This window comes from Castor canadensis, chromosome 5 (genome assembly GCF_047511655.1).
Source record: "Castor canadensis chromosome 5, mCasCan1.hap1v2, whole genome shotgun sequence".
Taxonomy (NCBI): Eukaryota; Metazoa; Chordata; class Mammalia; order Rodentia; family Castoridae; genus Castor; species Castor canadensis.
Genome location: NC_133390.1, coordinates 170,515,693 through 170,528,272, shown reverse-complemented (window position 1 = coordinate 170,528,272; position 12,580 = coordinate 170,515,693). Strand labels below are relative to the sequence as shown.

Sequence of the window (12,580 nt, the reverse complement as noted above, 5' to 3'; positions counted from 1 at the left end):
GCCACCACACCTTGTTTTTATTGGTTGAGATGGAGTCTCATTAACATTTTTCCCTCGAACTGCAATGCTCCATATTACTGCTTCCCAAGTAGCTGGGATGCCAGGCCTGGACCACAGAACATGGCTGTTTTCTCTTCTTACTGATTGGTAGGCATTTTTTACACCTTTTGGATACTAACACTCTGGCTTCAAAACCACAATAATGTACTCTGGGAAACTGGTTTGTGGGCTGATCTACCTATTCTCCTTTCATGCTTTTCCTTTCTTAACTTTGTTTTTTTCTCTCAGAGCAGGGGTGAGTTTAGGAGAGGGTGATAGTTCTTCATCACTTCCTTGCTTCTGTTCTTGGCAGATTGTGACAGAAATGAAGGAGTCAGAGCAAGAGCTTCATGAAGGGGCCCAGACCCTGGAATGTACAATGCGTGGTGTCCTCCGGGAACAGTTTCTGGAAAAGTACATCTCCCCCAGGCACTGGGAAAGCCTAATGAATGGACCAATGCAGGTAGGATTCTTCCCAGAGGCCACACTCACCTGTCTGCCTCAGTGCTTAGAGGCAGCCTCTATCAATAGCAGCAGTCCAGAGTGTTAGCTGCTTGGTGCTGATGCTGTACTGCCTACAGTGCAATGAAAAGTTCTCTTTCACAATGGGAAGCAGTTGAGTACACTGGTCAGGAATAAGACACTGGAACCAACCTGCTGGGTTTGAATGCTGGCTTTGCTTTGGGCAAGTTACCTGATTTTATGTGCCTGTGTTTTCTGTTGTAAAGTGTGGATAATAATAGCATTAAGATGGGAATTGGAGTGGCAGAGCGCTTGCCTACTAAGAGTGAGGCCCTGCTGGGTGCCAGTGGCTCACATCTGTAATCCTAAGAATCAGGAGGGTGGAGGTTCAAAAGCAGCCTGGGCAAATAGTTCATGAGACCCTATCTCGAAAAAAGCCTTCACGAAAAAGGGCTGGGGAGCGGCTACAGGTGAGACCTGTCAAGAAGCAGAGGACACGCTGCATGGGGCACGGGGCAGCCATCACAGTCACTGAGTAACAAAAGCTGCTCACTGCCATAGCTCCTGATTTTGTCAAGAAAGTTAGGAATATTTTTCTTAGTTCTGTGTATAAGTCATATTAAATGTAGCAGTTGCCCAAGGAACACCAGTTTGCCACCTCTAGATTTTAAGGGAAATTTTTTTTCAGTGCTGGAGATGGAACCCAGCACCTCATACATGCTAGGCAAGAGCCCTACCTGAGCTCACCCCCAGGCCCCAGGGGGATTATTTTCATTTATTTGAGGAGACTCTGCCTTCGTTCCAGTGCTCATAGAATTCTGACCGCTGATGATTCTTCCTTCCTCAGGATAGTGAATGGGTCTACTTCCAGCCCTGGAAGCACTCCATGATGCTTGAGTGGCTGGGTCTGGGTGTCGGTTCTTTCACTCAAAATGTTGCTCCAGCAGGACCTGAGAACACAGGTAAGACGTGCACGTCAATCTCAAATCCCACCTTAGGTTGGAATGTAGTAACAATCAAAACGACAGACTTAAGAGTAATTCCCACAGTAGACAAAAAGCTGGGAGTCAATCAGCAAAACACAAATACCTAAAGAGGAAGATGTTTATTTATTTATTTTGCAGTATTGGGGCTTGAACTCGAGGCCTTCACCTTGAGCCATTCCAGTAGCCCTATTTTTGTGCACCCAACCCTAAATAGGAAGATAGATAATAGGATTTTAACAGGCACATCACAATTGTGAGATAACAAATCCTGTGGACAAGCAGACACCAAGAGTGATCATTAGAAAACGGGAATACTGGGATGTAGCTCAGTGGTAGAGCACCTGCCCCAAAACTAGGGGAACTGGGTGCCAGTGCTCATGCTTGTAATCCTAGCTACTCAGGAGGCAGAAGTCAAGCGGGTGGCAGTTTGAAGCCAGCCTAGGCAAAGAGTTTGTGAGACTGTATCTTAAAAATACCCAACACAATGGGCTGGCAGAGTAGCTTAAGTGGTAGAGCACCTGCCTAACAGGTTCAAACCTGAGCACCACCAAAAAAAAAAAAAAAAAAAAAAAAATTCACAGTGAAATACTATCACATATCCACTAAAGTGGCAAAAATTAAAATTCAATAAAGTCCCTTGAAAAGAATGTAGAATAGTGGAACTCTGGTACACTATTGGTGGATGTGCACATTGGCACACAGCAGGAAAACAGAAACTCAAATGTCCATCAACGTTTGTGCCTTGTATGGATCAGTTACTACTAATTACAATAATGAAATACTGTGCAACAGTGAAAAGGAAGGAAAACGCAGTGTGCTGGACGGGCCCTGGGTATTGTGGTACACTTCTATAATCCCAGCACTGGGGAGACTGGGGCAGGGAGGGTCTTGAGTTCAAAGCCATCCTGGGCTATGTAGCAAGACCCTGTCTCAAAAAGTTAACAAACAAAAAAACATGCTGAATAGAAAAGGCAAGTTACAGAGAATGTACATTTAGAGAGCATATAGCATCTATATGGTAAAGTTGTGTTGTATTTTTAAGTGGGGAGTGAGAAATAGGAAATTTAGGTAAGAAAAGTAGTTTTCTACTTAAATTGGGTGGAAGGTACCTGGATGTTCATTTCATATACTTTTATCTTCCTTTAAATTACATATTTACATTGTATTTTTATTTACCCCACCTTTTTGTATTTGACGTAAGTAAAACCTTTCTTACAAGGGCATGCATAGGGTGCTCGCTTCGGCAGCACATCTACTAAAACTGGAGCGATATAGAGAAGATTAGCATGGCCTCTGTGCAAGGATAACACTCAAATTCGCAAAGCGTTCCATATTAAAAAAGAAAAAAGGGGAGGGGGCATGCGTAGGACTGGTGGAGTAGTACAGTGCCTACCTAGCAAGTGTGAGGCCCCGAGTTCAAATTCCAGTATCGCCAAAAAAAAAAAAAGGCAAACATATTCATATGACTTTTAAAAAAGAAGGAGCTTGCCATCTCCCTCCCTGTCCATTCTGCCCAGTTTTGCTTCCCAGACTACCATTTAAACTTGAGAATGTCTTCCTAAAAACAAAACAAAACAAAATTAAAAAAAGAAAAAGCAGAAAATGTCTTCCTATATCTGAGCTGTCATAGTTGTCCTCTTCCATCTCTTGGCTCCAAGAGTCTCCATCCATGTCCCACCTGCTTTCCTCTCTTAGCCCATGCAGAAGGGGAAGAAGAAGAAGAAGGGGAGGAAGAGGGTTCGCTGATTGAGATTGCAGAGGAGGCTGACCTGATTCAAGCTGACCGGGTGATTGAGGAGGAAGAGGTGGTGAGGCCCCGGCGACGGAAGAAGGAGGAGAATGGGGCAGACCAGGAGTTAGCCAAAATGCTTTTGGCCATGAGGCTAGAGCACTATGGCCCTGGGACCACAGCTGGACAGGAACAAGCTACAGAAGAGTGGGAGGTAAACTCACTTCCTTCCCTAAAAGCCCCAACATAGTAGAAAACAGCAGTTACTATACTGCCGGGCGGCTGAGTTAGACTGCTGAGCCAGGTCTGAGAGTACTGACCACTTCTCTCTTCCCCCACTGCTATTACTAATTATTAGTAATTAGATAGCTAATGTGCCCATTTTGCAAACTAACCTTGGTATAATACGGGTCTCAATCCTAAAGGTGTAAGAATCACAACTATTCAGAGGGATCCTGGCCACAGGAAGCAGATAGCTGAGTGCTTCTCTCAGACTTTTAGGACACTTCATGCCCTCAGGGTTATCTTACCAAGCACAGTCTGTGAGCATGGCTTACACCTTTAGATGGGGCACTCCTCCTTTGTGCTGGAATTTGACGTTTCTATGCGAATGCTCAGATGGCTCCATGTAGAGCCATCCTGCTCTCTGCTCCTTTTAGTTGAGCATTTACTGTGTGTTCTTATGGTGACAGAAGACTGGATACTCAAAATACCACTTTGCAAACCCTGCAGACGATGTAATGTCAGGCAGTTTGATGATAAGAGTTTTCTCCTGACTGGGTTTACGCCTTTTCAGCTCAACTGTATGTTGTAGCAAAGTCACGAGCCCAACTGTAGAAGCATGGATTAGACATCTTTCTGCCTTGTGGCACTGGAACAGGAGGGTTTTTAGTGTGGTGACATGTGTCAGTCCTAAAGGCTTGTGGCCTCACTCAGTGACAGAGGAAAGCATTTTCTCCAAAACCGTGCCTCTTACCCACTTATTAAAGGTGCTGTGAGGGCTTTAACACCATTTTAGCAGGCCTGTGCCAAGCTCTGCACCAAGCAGCAGCTGCTAGGCACAGCATTCACTGAGTGCACCCCCCTCTGCTCTTGACTCATGTGCCTTGGAAATGTCAAAAAGATGCTAAGCAAGGACGAGTTCTGGGGCTACTGGAAGTGCTTTCCATCTGTTCACTCCTTCCATTTCCATTAGACTACCAACCCTCTGAAGAGACACCGTCTTCTCCTGTTACAAAGGAGATGCCAAGGCACATAGAAGTTAAGTGACTTGCCCTAAGTCCCACAGCCTGAGAAGAGTTAGACTGGCTCCAGAGTTCTTGCTGAGCCACTCTGCGGTGGAGGAGCTGCTGGGGGAGGGTGAGACACCACAGTGCTCCAGTGGTGACAGCCCATTGGCTTATGTGGTGGGCCCCCTGCTTTGGGCTTGCTTAGAACTGGGCTTGGCCTGTGCTCAGACGGTACCCTGCCTGGTTTTGATGTCTATAGACCCAGCGCAGCCAGAAAAAAAAAATGAAGAAGAGAGTGAAGGCTGAGCTTCGCAAACTGAATACCATGACTGAGGCTGAGGCCAGTGAGATCCAGGACCTGTGGCAGCTGGACCTGAATTCTCGCTGGCGGCTTTACAGGTACTGTGCCCAACCCCAACCAGCCCACATCATTTCCCCAGAAAGTTCCCTTTATGTCCCCGGGACACCAAAGACCTTCAACAATGAGTGCTAGGATGCAGCCATAGCGTAGAATCTCCTTCTTGATCTTCCTTCATGGAGCTTAGAGTCTGTCTGCAAAGAAATTCATCACACAGTCCACAAATAAAAAACTGCAAGTGGCATAAATACTAAGAAAGAAAAAAAGCAGGGAGTGTCAGGCATAGTGATATCTGCCTGTAACCCCAGCAGTTGGAGGCAGGAGAGGATTGTGTGGTTCAAGGCCAACCCCGGCAACTTAGTGAGAGCCTGAGGGTATGGATCAAGTACTCGAGCACCTGCTTTGCAACTGAGTTCAAACTCCATTCCTGCCAAAAAAAAAAACAGGGTGTACTAAGATTGTTACCTGGAATCAGGGCTTGTCTGAGGTATCTAAGAAAGTGACTTTAGAGGCAAGATCAAGGCTAGTGGGAAAGGGGGAACAGGTGAGGCTTTGGGAACCAGTTAGGCAAAGGCCCTGAGATGGGTGGGAGCATGCAGCATTAAGAATTGGAGAGAGGGCAGTGGAGAGAGGGCAGGAGGCATGGCTCAAACCGCAGAGCACCTGCCTAGCAAGCACAAAGCCTGAGTTCACACCGCAGTACCAGGAAAAAAGAAGTGGAAAGAAAATGCATAGCCAGCATGGCTCTGGCACCAGGAGGGAGATGGCCAGTGAAGTGAGAAGGGTAGGCCTGGGTCAAACTGGTCAGAGCCTTCTGCTGCTCTGGGGAGGAATGGTGAGGGTATCTGGGAGGTTTTATAATAGAGTAGAGTCGTCATCTATCTTTTCCAGCTCCTTTTTTTAGCTTCTGTCTACCCTATACATCTTTTCTTGGGCCTTTTGGATTCCTGGTTTCTGTATATCTGGGTCTCTCTCTCTCTTCTCAAGGGTCTAGAGTTCACATACTGGCACACTGGAAAGGGCTTCCTCCGCCTTCTCAAAGATCACATGGCTTCCTTTCCCTTGTTCTCCAGGCTGTGGCTGCAGATGTACCAGGCTGACACTCGCCGGAAGATCCTCAGCTATGAACGCCAGTACCGCACATCTGCAGAGAGAATGGCTGAGCTGAGACTACAGGAAGACCTGCACATCCTAAAAGATGCCCAGGTCATAGGAATGACAACCACAGGTAAGAAAGTGTGAGGGAGCTTGCCTGTTCCAGCCAAGTTCATGTCTGGCACCCAGATCCTGTCAAGAGTCCCTAGGTAAATAGAGCTGCTTTTTTTTTTTTTTTTTTTTTTTTTTTGGTGGTGGTAGTGCTGGGGATTGAACAGGGCCTCGGCACTTTCTAGGCAAACGCTCTGCCCCTGAGCTACATCCCCAGCTCCTAGAGCTTCTGGAGTAGGTGAAAGGGAGTAACATCGAAAATGACTGAAAGCAACTCACACTTTGGGAATTCTTGGTGAGTTTCTGCGGCTGAGCTTGAAACCCCAGCAATGGCCAGTGTGGATATAAGGCCCTGAGTCCCGAACAGCCAGTGCTCCTTCTCTCTTCAGCCCTAGGCGGCCCTGAGGGTTTACTTGTCACCAACCCAGATTCAGGAAAGAGGCAAGCTCTTGAGTTCAAACCCCTGTCCCACAAAAAAAAAAAAAAAAAAAAAAAAAAAGCGGTGTAGCTTTAGACAGGCCACAGTTCAAAAAAACATAAACAACAAAAAACACCAGGGAGGAGGCAAAAGAGGGCAGCCCTGTGAGACCTGTGTCTCAGCTCAGAAGCTGCTTTCCTCTTCCAACTCGAGGTGCTGCCAAATACCGCCAGGTCCTGCAGAAGGTGGAGCCTCGGATTGTCATTGTGGAAGAGGCTGCTGAAGTTCTTGAGGCCCACACCATTGCCACACTGAGCAAAGCTTGCCAGCACCTCATTCTGATTGGGGACCATCAGCAGGTAAAGTAGGAGCCCCTGGAAGATGGGCTGGCTGTCTGCGGTGAGACAGACAGATTACATAGGAAGACCCTGGCCATTCTGTTTCAATAGTCCTTGAGTTTACTACTAACTTTTTGGCTTATAAAGGCCAATAAAATTGGGTTTTACCCTGTTTCTTTGATTTCATCTCATTTATCCCTGCCATCCCGCTCCTACTTTTCAAATGACTAGATGGCTGATAACCTTGTCCATGTTGGAGTCAACTCAGATGTCACTGTTCAGAGAGGCCTAGATAAAGGATATCCCCACACACACACACTGTCACGTCCTTGGTTCTTGTCTTCATAGTCCTTGTCACTATTAATCCTTAACCTGTCAGCATCTAGAATAGTACATAGCATATGGGAGGTACTTGAAAAATAGTTGCAGTCTGGATCCATGGCTGGTTAAAATATGTTTTAGTAAAGAATCTTCAACCGTGTTTCTCTTCTTAGCTGCGCCCCAGTGCCAACGTGTATGATCTGGCCAAGAACTTCAATCTTGAGGTGTCCCTTTTTGAACGACTAGTGAAAGTAAATGTTCCCTTTGTCCGTCTGAATTACCAGGTAAGAAGCTGGGCCTCTGTTACTACCAAATAACCACCAGGAAAAGGCTCCCGGGAGCTTGCCAACTGCCAGTACGTGAGGGCTCATAAAAATGAAACTGGTTTAGTGATGAAATGCTCCGTCACAGTCACCCTGTATGTCTTGTTAGATGGAGGACTATTTACATTATGTTTTTCTCCCTATCAGTCTTTTCAAATGGTACTTCTCTAGATTTTCAGCCAGCAAAATAGCCTTTGTGGAAATTGTCCTTTGTGCATGTTTCTAATGACGTGTGTTGTTTCAGCACCGCATGTGCCCTGAAATTGCCCGCCTTTTGACCCCCCACATTTATCATGATCTGGAGAATCACCCCTCTGTTCTCAAGTATGAGAAGATTAAGGTGAGTATGGGGTCCAAACCCAGGAGACTATCTTCCTCAAGATGAGAAAAGGCTTTCAGAAGGGAATAGACCCAGCTTTAAAAATGCTGCTTCTTGGGAGGAGGAGCAGTGTAGAAACTGAGAATTCAGACCTGGACTTTTGAATCCCAACTCTGTCACTTAGTAGCTGCATAACCAGGAGCAAGTTAGGTGTCTGGGTGTCAGGCAGGGTCTTCTGTTCAGTGAGAATGATGGCTTCTGCCTCATCCCACTGCCTACACAGGAGAAAATCTATGTAAAGCAGTCAGCACCGTGGAGTGCTCAGAACACTGATCGCACTGTCAACACATTAGCTGCTTGTTCCCTTGGTCACAATGGTTGGATTGTGGTTGGCTGTTAAAACTTTAATAGCAAGCCATTCATCACGATACATGTTTGTAATTTCAGCACTTAGGAGCTGGAGGCAGAACGATTACAAGTTTGAGGTCAGCCTAAGTGACATAGTGAGACCCTATCTCAACAACAACAAAAAAAAGGTCTGAGGATGTAGCTTGGCAGAGCATTTAACCTAGCATGAGCAAGGCCCTGGGTTTGATCCCTAGCACTGCAAAAACAAAAACATTAATATCAAACACATGAAAGCTGAAACAGGCATAAATTCCTTGTCCAAATCATAATTTGCCATGACCCCAAAACAAAGCACATGGTGACTAACTTCACAAGTGCAGTTTGTGAGATGGCTGGTACCAAAATGTCTGCCTGGGTCAGTGGCACATGAAGATACAGCATAAAACAAGGGCCACACGGGAACCTTCTAACATGTCACTGTTCTCCTTTTCAGGGAGTCTCTTCCAACCTTTTCTTTGTAGAGCATAACTTTCCTGAACAGGAGATCCAAGAAGGCAAAAGCCATCAGAACCAGCACGAGGCTCATTTTGTGGTAGAGCTGTGCAAATACTTCCTGTGCCAGGAGTACCTGCCTTCCCAGATCACCATCCTCACCACTTACACTGGACAGCTCTTTTGCCTGCGCAAACTCATGCCTGCCAAGACATTTGCTGGCGTTAAGGTCCATGTTGTGGACAAATACCAAGGGGAAGAGAATGACATCATCCTTCTCTCACTAGTGCGTAGCAACCAGGAGGGCAAGGTGGGCTTTCTCCAGATACCCAACCGCATCTGTGTGGCCTTGTCTCGAGCCAAGAAGGGGATGTACTGCATTGGGAACATGCAAGTGCTGGCCAGGGTGCCCTTGTGGAGCAAGATCATTCACACGCTGCGGGAGAGCAATCAGATAGGCCAGGCGCTCCAGCTCTGCTGCCAGAACCACCCTGACACCCACACCTCAGTATCCAAAGCTTCTGACTTCCAAAAAGTGCCAGAGGGAGGCTGTAGCCTGCCTTGTGAATTCCGGCTGGGCTGTGGGCACGTCTGCACTCGTGCCTGTCACCCTTACGACTCCTCACACAAGGAGTTCCAGTGCATGAAGCCATGCCAGAAGGTCATCTGTCCAGATGGGCACCGGTGCCCCCTTGTTTGCTTCCAAGAGTGTCAGCCTTGTCAGGTGAAGGTGCCTAAAACCATTCCTCAGTGTGGCCATGAGCAGATGGTCCCTTGTTCAGTGCTGGAGTTAGATTTCTGCTGCCAGGAGCCTTGCCCCAAGGTCCTGAGATGCGGCCACAGATGCAGCCACCCATGTGGTGAGGACTGTGTGCGGCTCTGCTCAGAAATGGTCACCGTGATGCTCAAGTGTGGTCACAACCAACAGGTAAAGTGTGGTAATGTGGAAGACCTCAAGTACAACCTGCCAGTCAAGTGTGCCACCAAATGTGGTGCCACACTGGACTGTGGGCATCCCTGCCCCGGGTCCTGCCACAGCTGCTTTGAAGGGCGCTTCCACGAGCGCTGTCAGAAGCCCTGCAGGCGCCTGCTCATCTGCTCACACAAGTGCCAGGAGCCATGCATTGGTGAATGCCCACCCTGCCAGCGGACGTGTCAGAACCGCTGTGTCCACAGTCAGTGCAGGAAGAAGTGTGGGGAGCTGTGCAGCCCCTGCGTGGAGCCCTGTGTCTGGCGTTGCCAGCACTATCAGTGCACCAAACTCTGCTCCGAGCCCTGCAACCGTCCCCCATGCTATGTGCCTTGTACTAAGCTGCTGGCCTGTGGCCACCCTTGCATTGGTCTGTGTGGGGAACCATGCCCCAAGAAGTGCCGTGTCTGCCACTTGGATGAGGTCACCCAGATCTTCTTCGGCTTTGAGGATGAGCCTGATGCCCGCTTTGTGCAGCTAGAAGATTGCAGCCACATTTTCGAGGTGCAAGCCCTGGACCGCTACATGAATGAGCAGAAGGATGACGAAGTTGCTATCAGGTTGAAGGTCTGTCCTATCTGCCAAGTGCCCATCCGCAAAAACCTGAGGTATGGAACCAGCATAAAACAGCGGCTGGAAGAGATTGAAGTTGTCAAGGAAAAGATCCAGGGCTCTGCAGGTGAAATTGCAACCAGCCAGGAACAACTTAAGGCCCTGTTGGAGAGTAAGAGCCTCCTTCATCAGCTGCTTCCTGAAGACTTCCAGATGCTCAACGAGAAGCTGGCCCAGAAAAATCTATCAGTGAAGGACCTGGGCCTTGTTGAGAATTACATCAGCTTCTATGACCACTTGGCTAAACTATGGGATTCTCTGAAAAAGGTTCAAGTCTTTGACCAAGAAAGAGTGAGGACTCGACTAGACCAGGTCCATGAGTGGCTGGCCAAGAAGCGCTTGAGCTTCACCAGCCAGGAACTGAGTGACCTCCAGCGTGAGATCCAGAGGCTCACATACTTGGTGAACCTACTGACCCGCTGCAAGATGGCGGAAGGGAAGGTGAGAGGCAGTGTAGCGGAAGAGGTCTTCAGCATCCGGAGTATCCTGGAGAGAACATGTAAGTTCACCCAGGAGGATGAACAGCTTGTGCAGAAAAAGATGGATGCTCTGAAAGCCACCCTTCCCTGCTCTGGCCTGGGCATCTCAGAGGAAGAGCGAGTGCAGATTGTCACTGCCATGGGCTATCCTCGTGGCCACTGGTTCAAATGCCCCAATGGTCACATCTATCTGATTAGTGAATGCGGGGGAGCCATGGAGAGGAGCACCTGTCCTGACTGTCAGGAGGTGATTGGTGGCGTAAGTCATACTCTGGAAGGGAGCAACCAGCTCGCTTCTGAGATGGACGGAGCACAGCACCCTGCCTGGTCTGACACGGCCAACAACCTGATGAACTTCGAGGAGATCCGGAGGATGATATAGGAAGACAGCACAGCTTTTGCCTTGGCCACACATGGCTGGGGTCGGCTCCCTTTTGAAGGAACCAGTTTAGTAGTGTCTGTGTTATTGCACCTGTTTAAGGATCCACTTTTAGGGCTTGCCCACATTTGATTCTAGATGTAACCCTGCGCTAGAGTAAGCACTTTACCTCCAGAACTGAGCAGAGTTAAAAGATGTCACCTTTCTCCTGCAGCAGGTTAGTGGGCAGACTCCATGGAGCATCTGGGACTTCCACCTAGGGCTGTGTAGTGGCATCCGTGGGTTCTGACGTGTCAGATGTTGGTTTCCTTATGTTCCCATGGCGGAGTCTGAGCTTAGTGAAGTCATCTGATTCTAATTGCCAGGCCCTACCTTGCAAACTAACTTGCATTCTAATGACCAGAGGCCCAGAGTTTTATTACCCGCTTATCCCTTCAAGGAGCATAAGAATCTCTGCTGCCCTTGGGCGCCCATCCTCCAGGAGACAGGCAAGTGAGACTTAACTCCCTACCCAGTTCCATGCTCACTGAAGTGGGGAAGTGTATCGCTTCTGTGGAGGCTCTGCAGTAGGCCTGGGCTAAGGGAGTGACCCCGGTACCCTTTTCTGTGATTTGCACTTGGACAGCGGAAGTTCCTTTACCCACTGTAGGAGGGGCTTGGTAGCACCTCCCCCAGGTGTTAGCCTCCATCCCAGCACCTCCCTTGCAGCTTTTGCCTGGGCAGGGTTAGCATGCCAGCAGCTTCTGCAGGCCCCAGCCTTAGGCCACACGCCAGCACCAAGCCTGCCGCGTCCCTCCACCCGGTGTTCCCTAGAAAACACTTAGGCATCTCAGGTCCTTTCTAATGCCGGCTAGATAAAAGCCTCTTTCCTATGTATGCATTTCCTTTTTTGTCTTTACTATGCACTTTAGCTTATAAAGCCAATTAATAAAAACAATGAGAACATCAGTGGTCCATGTCTGTCCTACCTTTCAGAAGCATTCAGGCAGCCTGAGACAGTGAAGACAGGACGGGGCAGGTTCTATCTACAGTGGGGCCATACTTTTATTTTTGTATGGGGATTTGATTTATTTAGCTCATGATTTTTTTTGGGGGGGGGCGTGGTTTGAACTCATGACCTACACCTTGAACCACTCCACCAGCTTTTTTTTGATTGGTGTTTTCAAGATAGGGTCTCAACTATTTGCCCAGGCTGGCTTCAAACATCAATCCTCCAGATGTCTACCTCCTGAGTAGCTAGGATTATAGGCACGAGTCCTTTCAACCCATAGTGTAAAGAAAAAAATTTTCAACCTATATAAAAGGGTACACTTGAAATGTTCCCTTCCCCAGAGCCAATGTTCACTTCGTGAGTCCTCCCTAGGATAGTCTGTACATAGCCTGTGTACACTGTTTACTAAGGGAGCCTACACCATTTGGCTTGTTTAGCCTAATAACCTACTTAGGGATCTTTCTGCCAAGGCCACAAAGACGTGGTTCTGAACCACATTCCATTGGTGAGTGAAATGGCCCTTAAGTTGGTGTTGGCAGATAAGCTGCACAGACAACACTGAGCACACATTAGGGGGCTAG

At 48.0% G+C, this 12,580-nt stretch overlaps 1 protein-coding gene and 1 non-coding gene across 4 annotated transcripts in view; both read left to right on the top strand.

The window, feature by feature from the left end:
* Positions 1-11,956, top strand: part of Znfx1 (zinc finger NFX1-type containing 1) — a 28,121-nt gene extending 16,165 nt beyond the window's left edge. For all 3 annotated transcript variants that reach the window (XM_074074956.1, XM_020169930.2, XM_020169931.2), the window contains 9 exons: positions 353-502; positions 1,349-1,463; positions 3,183-3,430; positions 4,705-4,844; positions 5,877-6,031; positions 6,641-6,786; positions 7,260-7,370; positions 7,654-7,749; positions 8,570-11,956. In XM_074074956.1, coding sequence (XP_073931057.1) covers positions 353-502; positions 1,349-1,463; positions 3,183-3,430; positions 4,705-4,844; positions 5,877-6,031; positions 6,641-6,786; positions 7,260-7,370; positions 7,654-7,749; positions 8,570-11,011 — 3,603 coding nt within the window. In that variant the 3' untranslated portion in view covers positions 11,012-11,956. The remainder of the gene's footprint in view (positions 1-352; positions 503-1,348; positions 1,464-3,182; positions 3,431-4,704; positions 4,845-5,876; positions 6,032-6,640; positions 6,787-7,259; positions 7,371-7,653; positions 7,750-8,569) is intronic.
* LOC141423591 (U6 spliceosomal RNA) lies at positions 2,719-2,825 on the top strand. The gene has a single exon (XR_012448436.1). It is a non-coding gene; the product is annotated as a U6 spliceosomal RNA (small nuclear RNA).
* Positions 11,957-12,580: the final 624 nt, after the last annotated feature.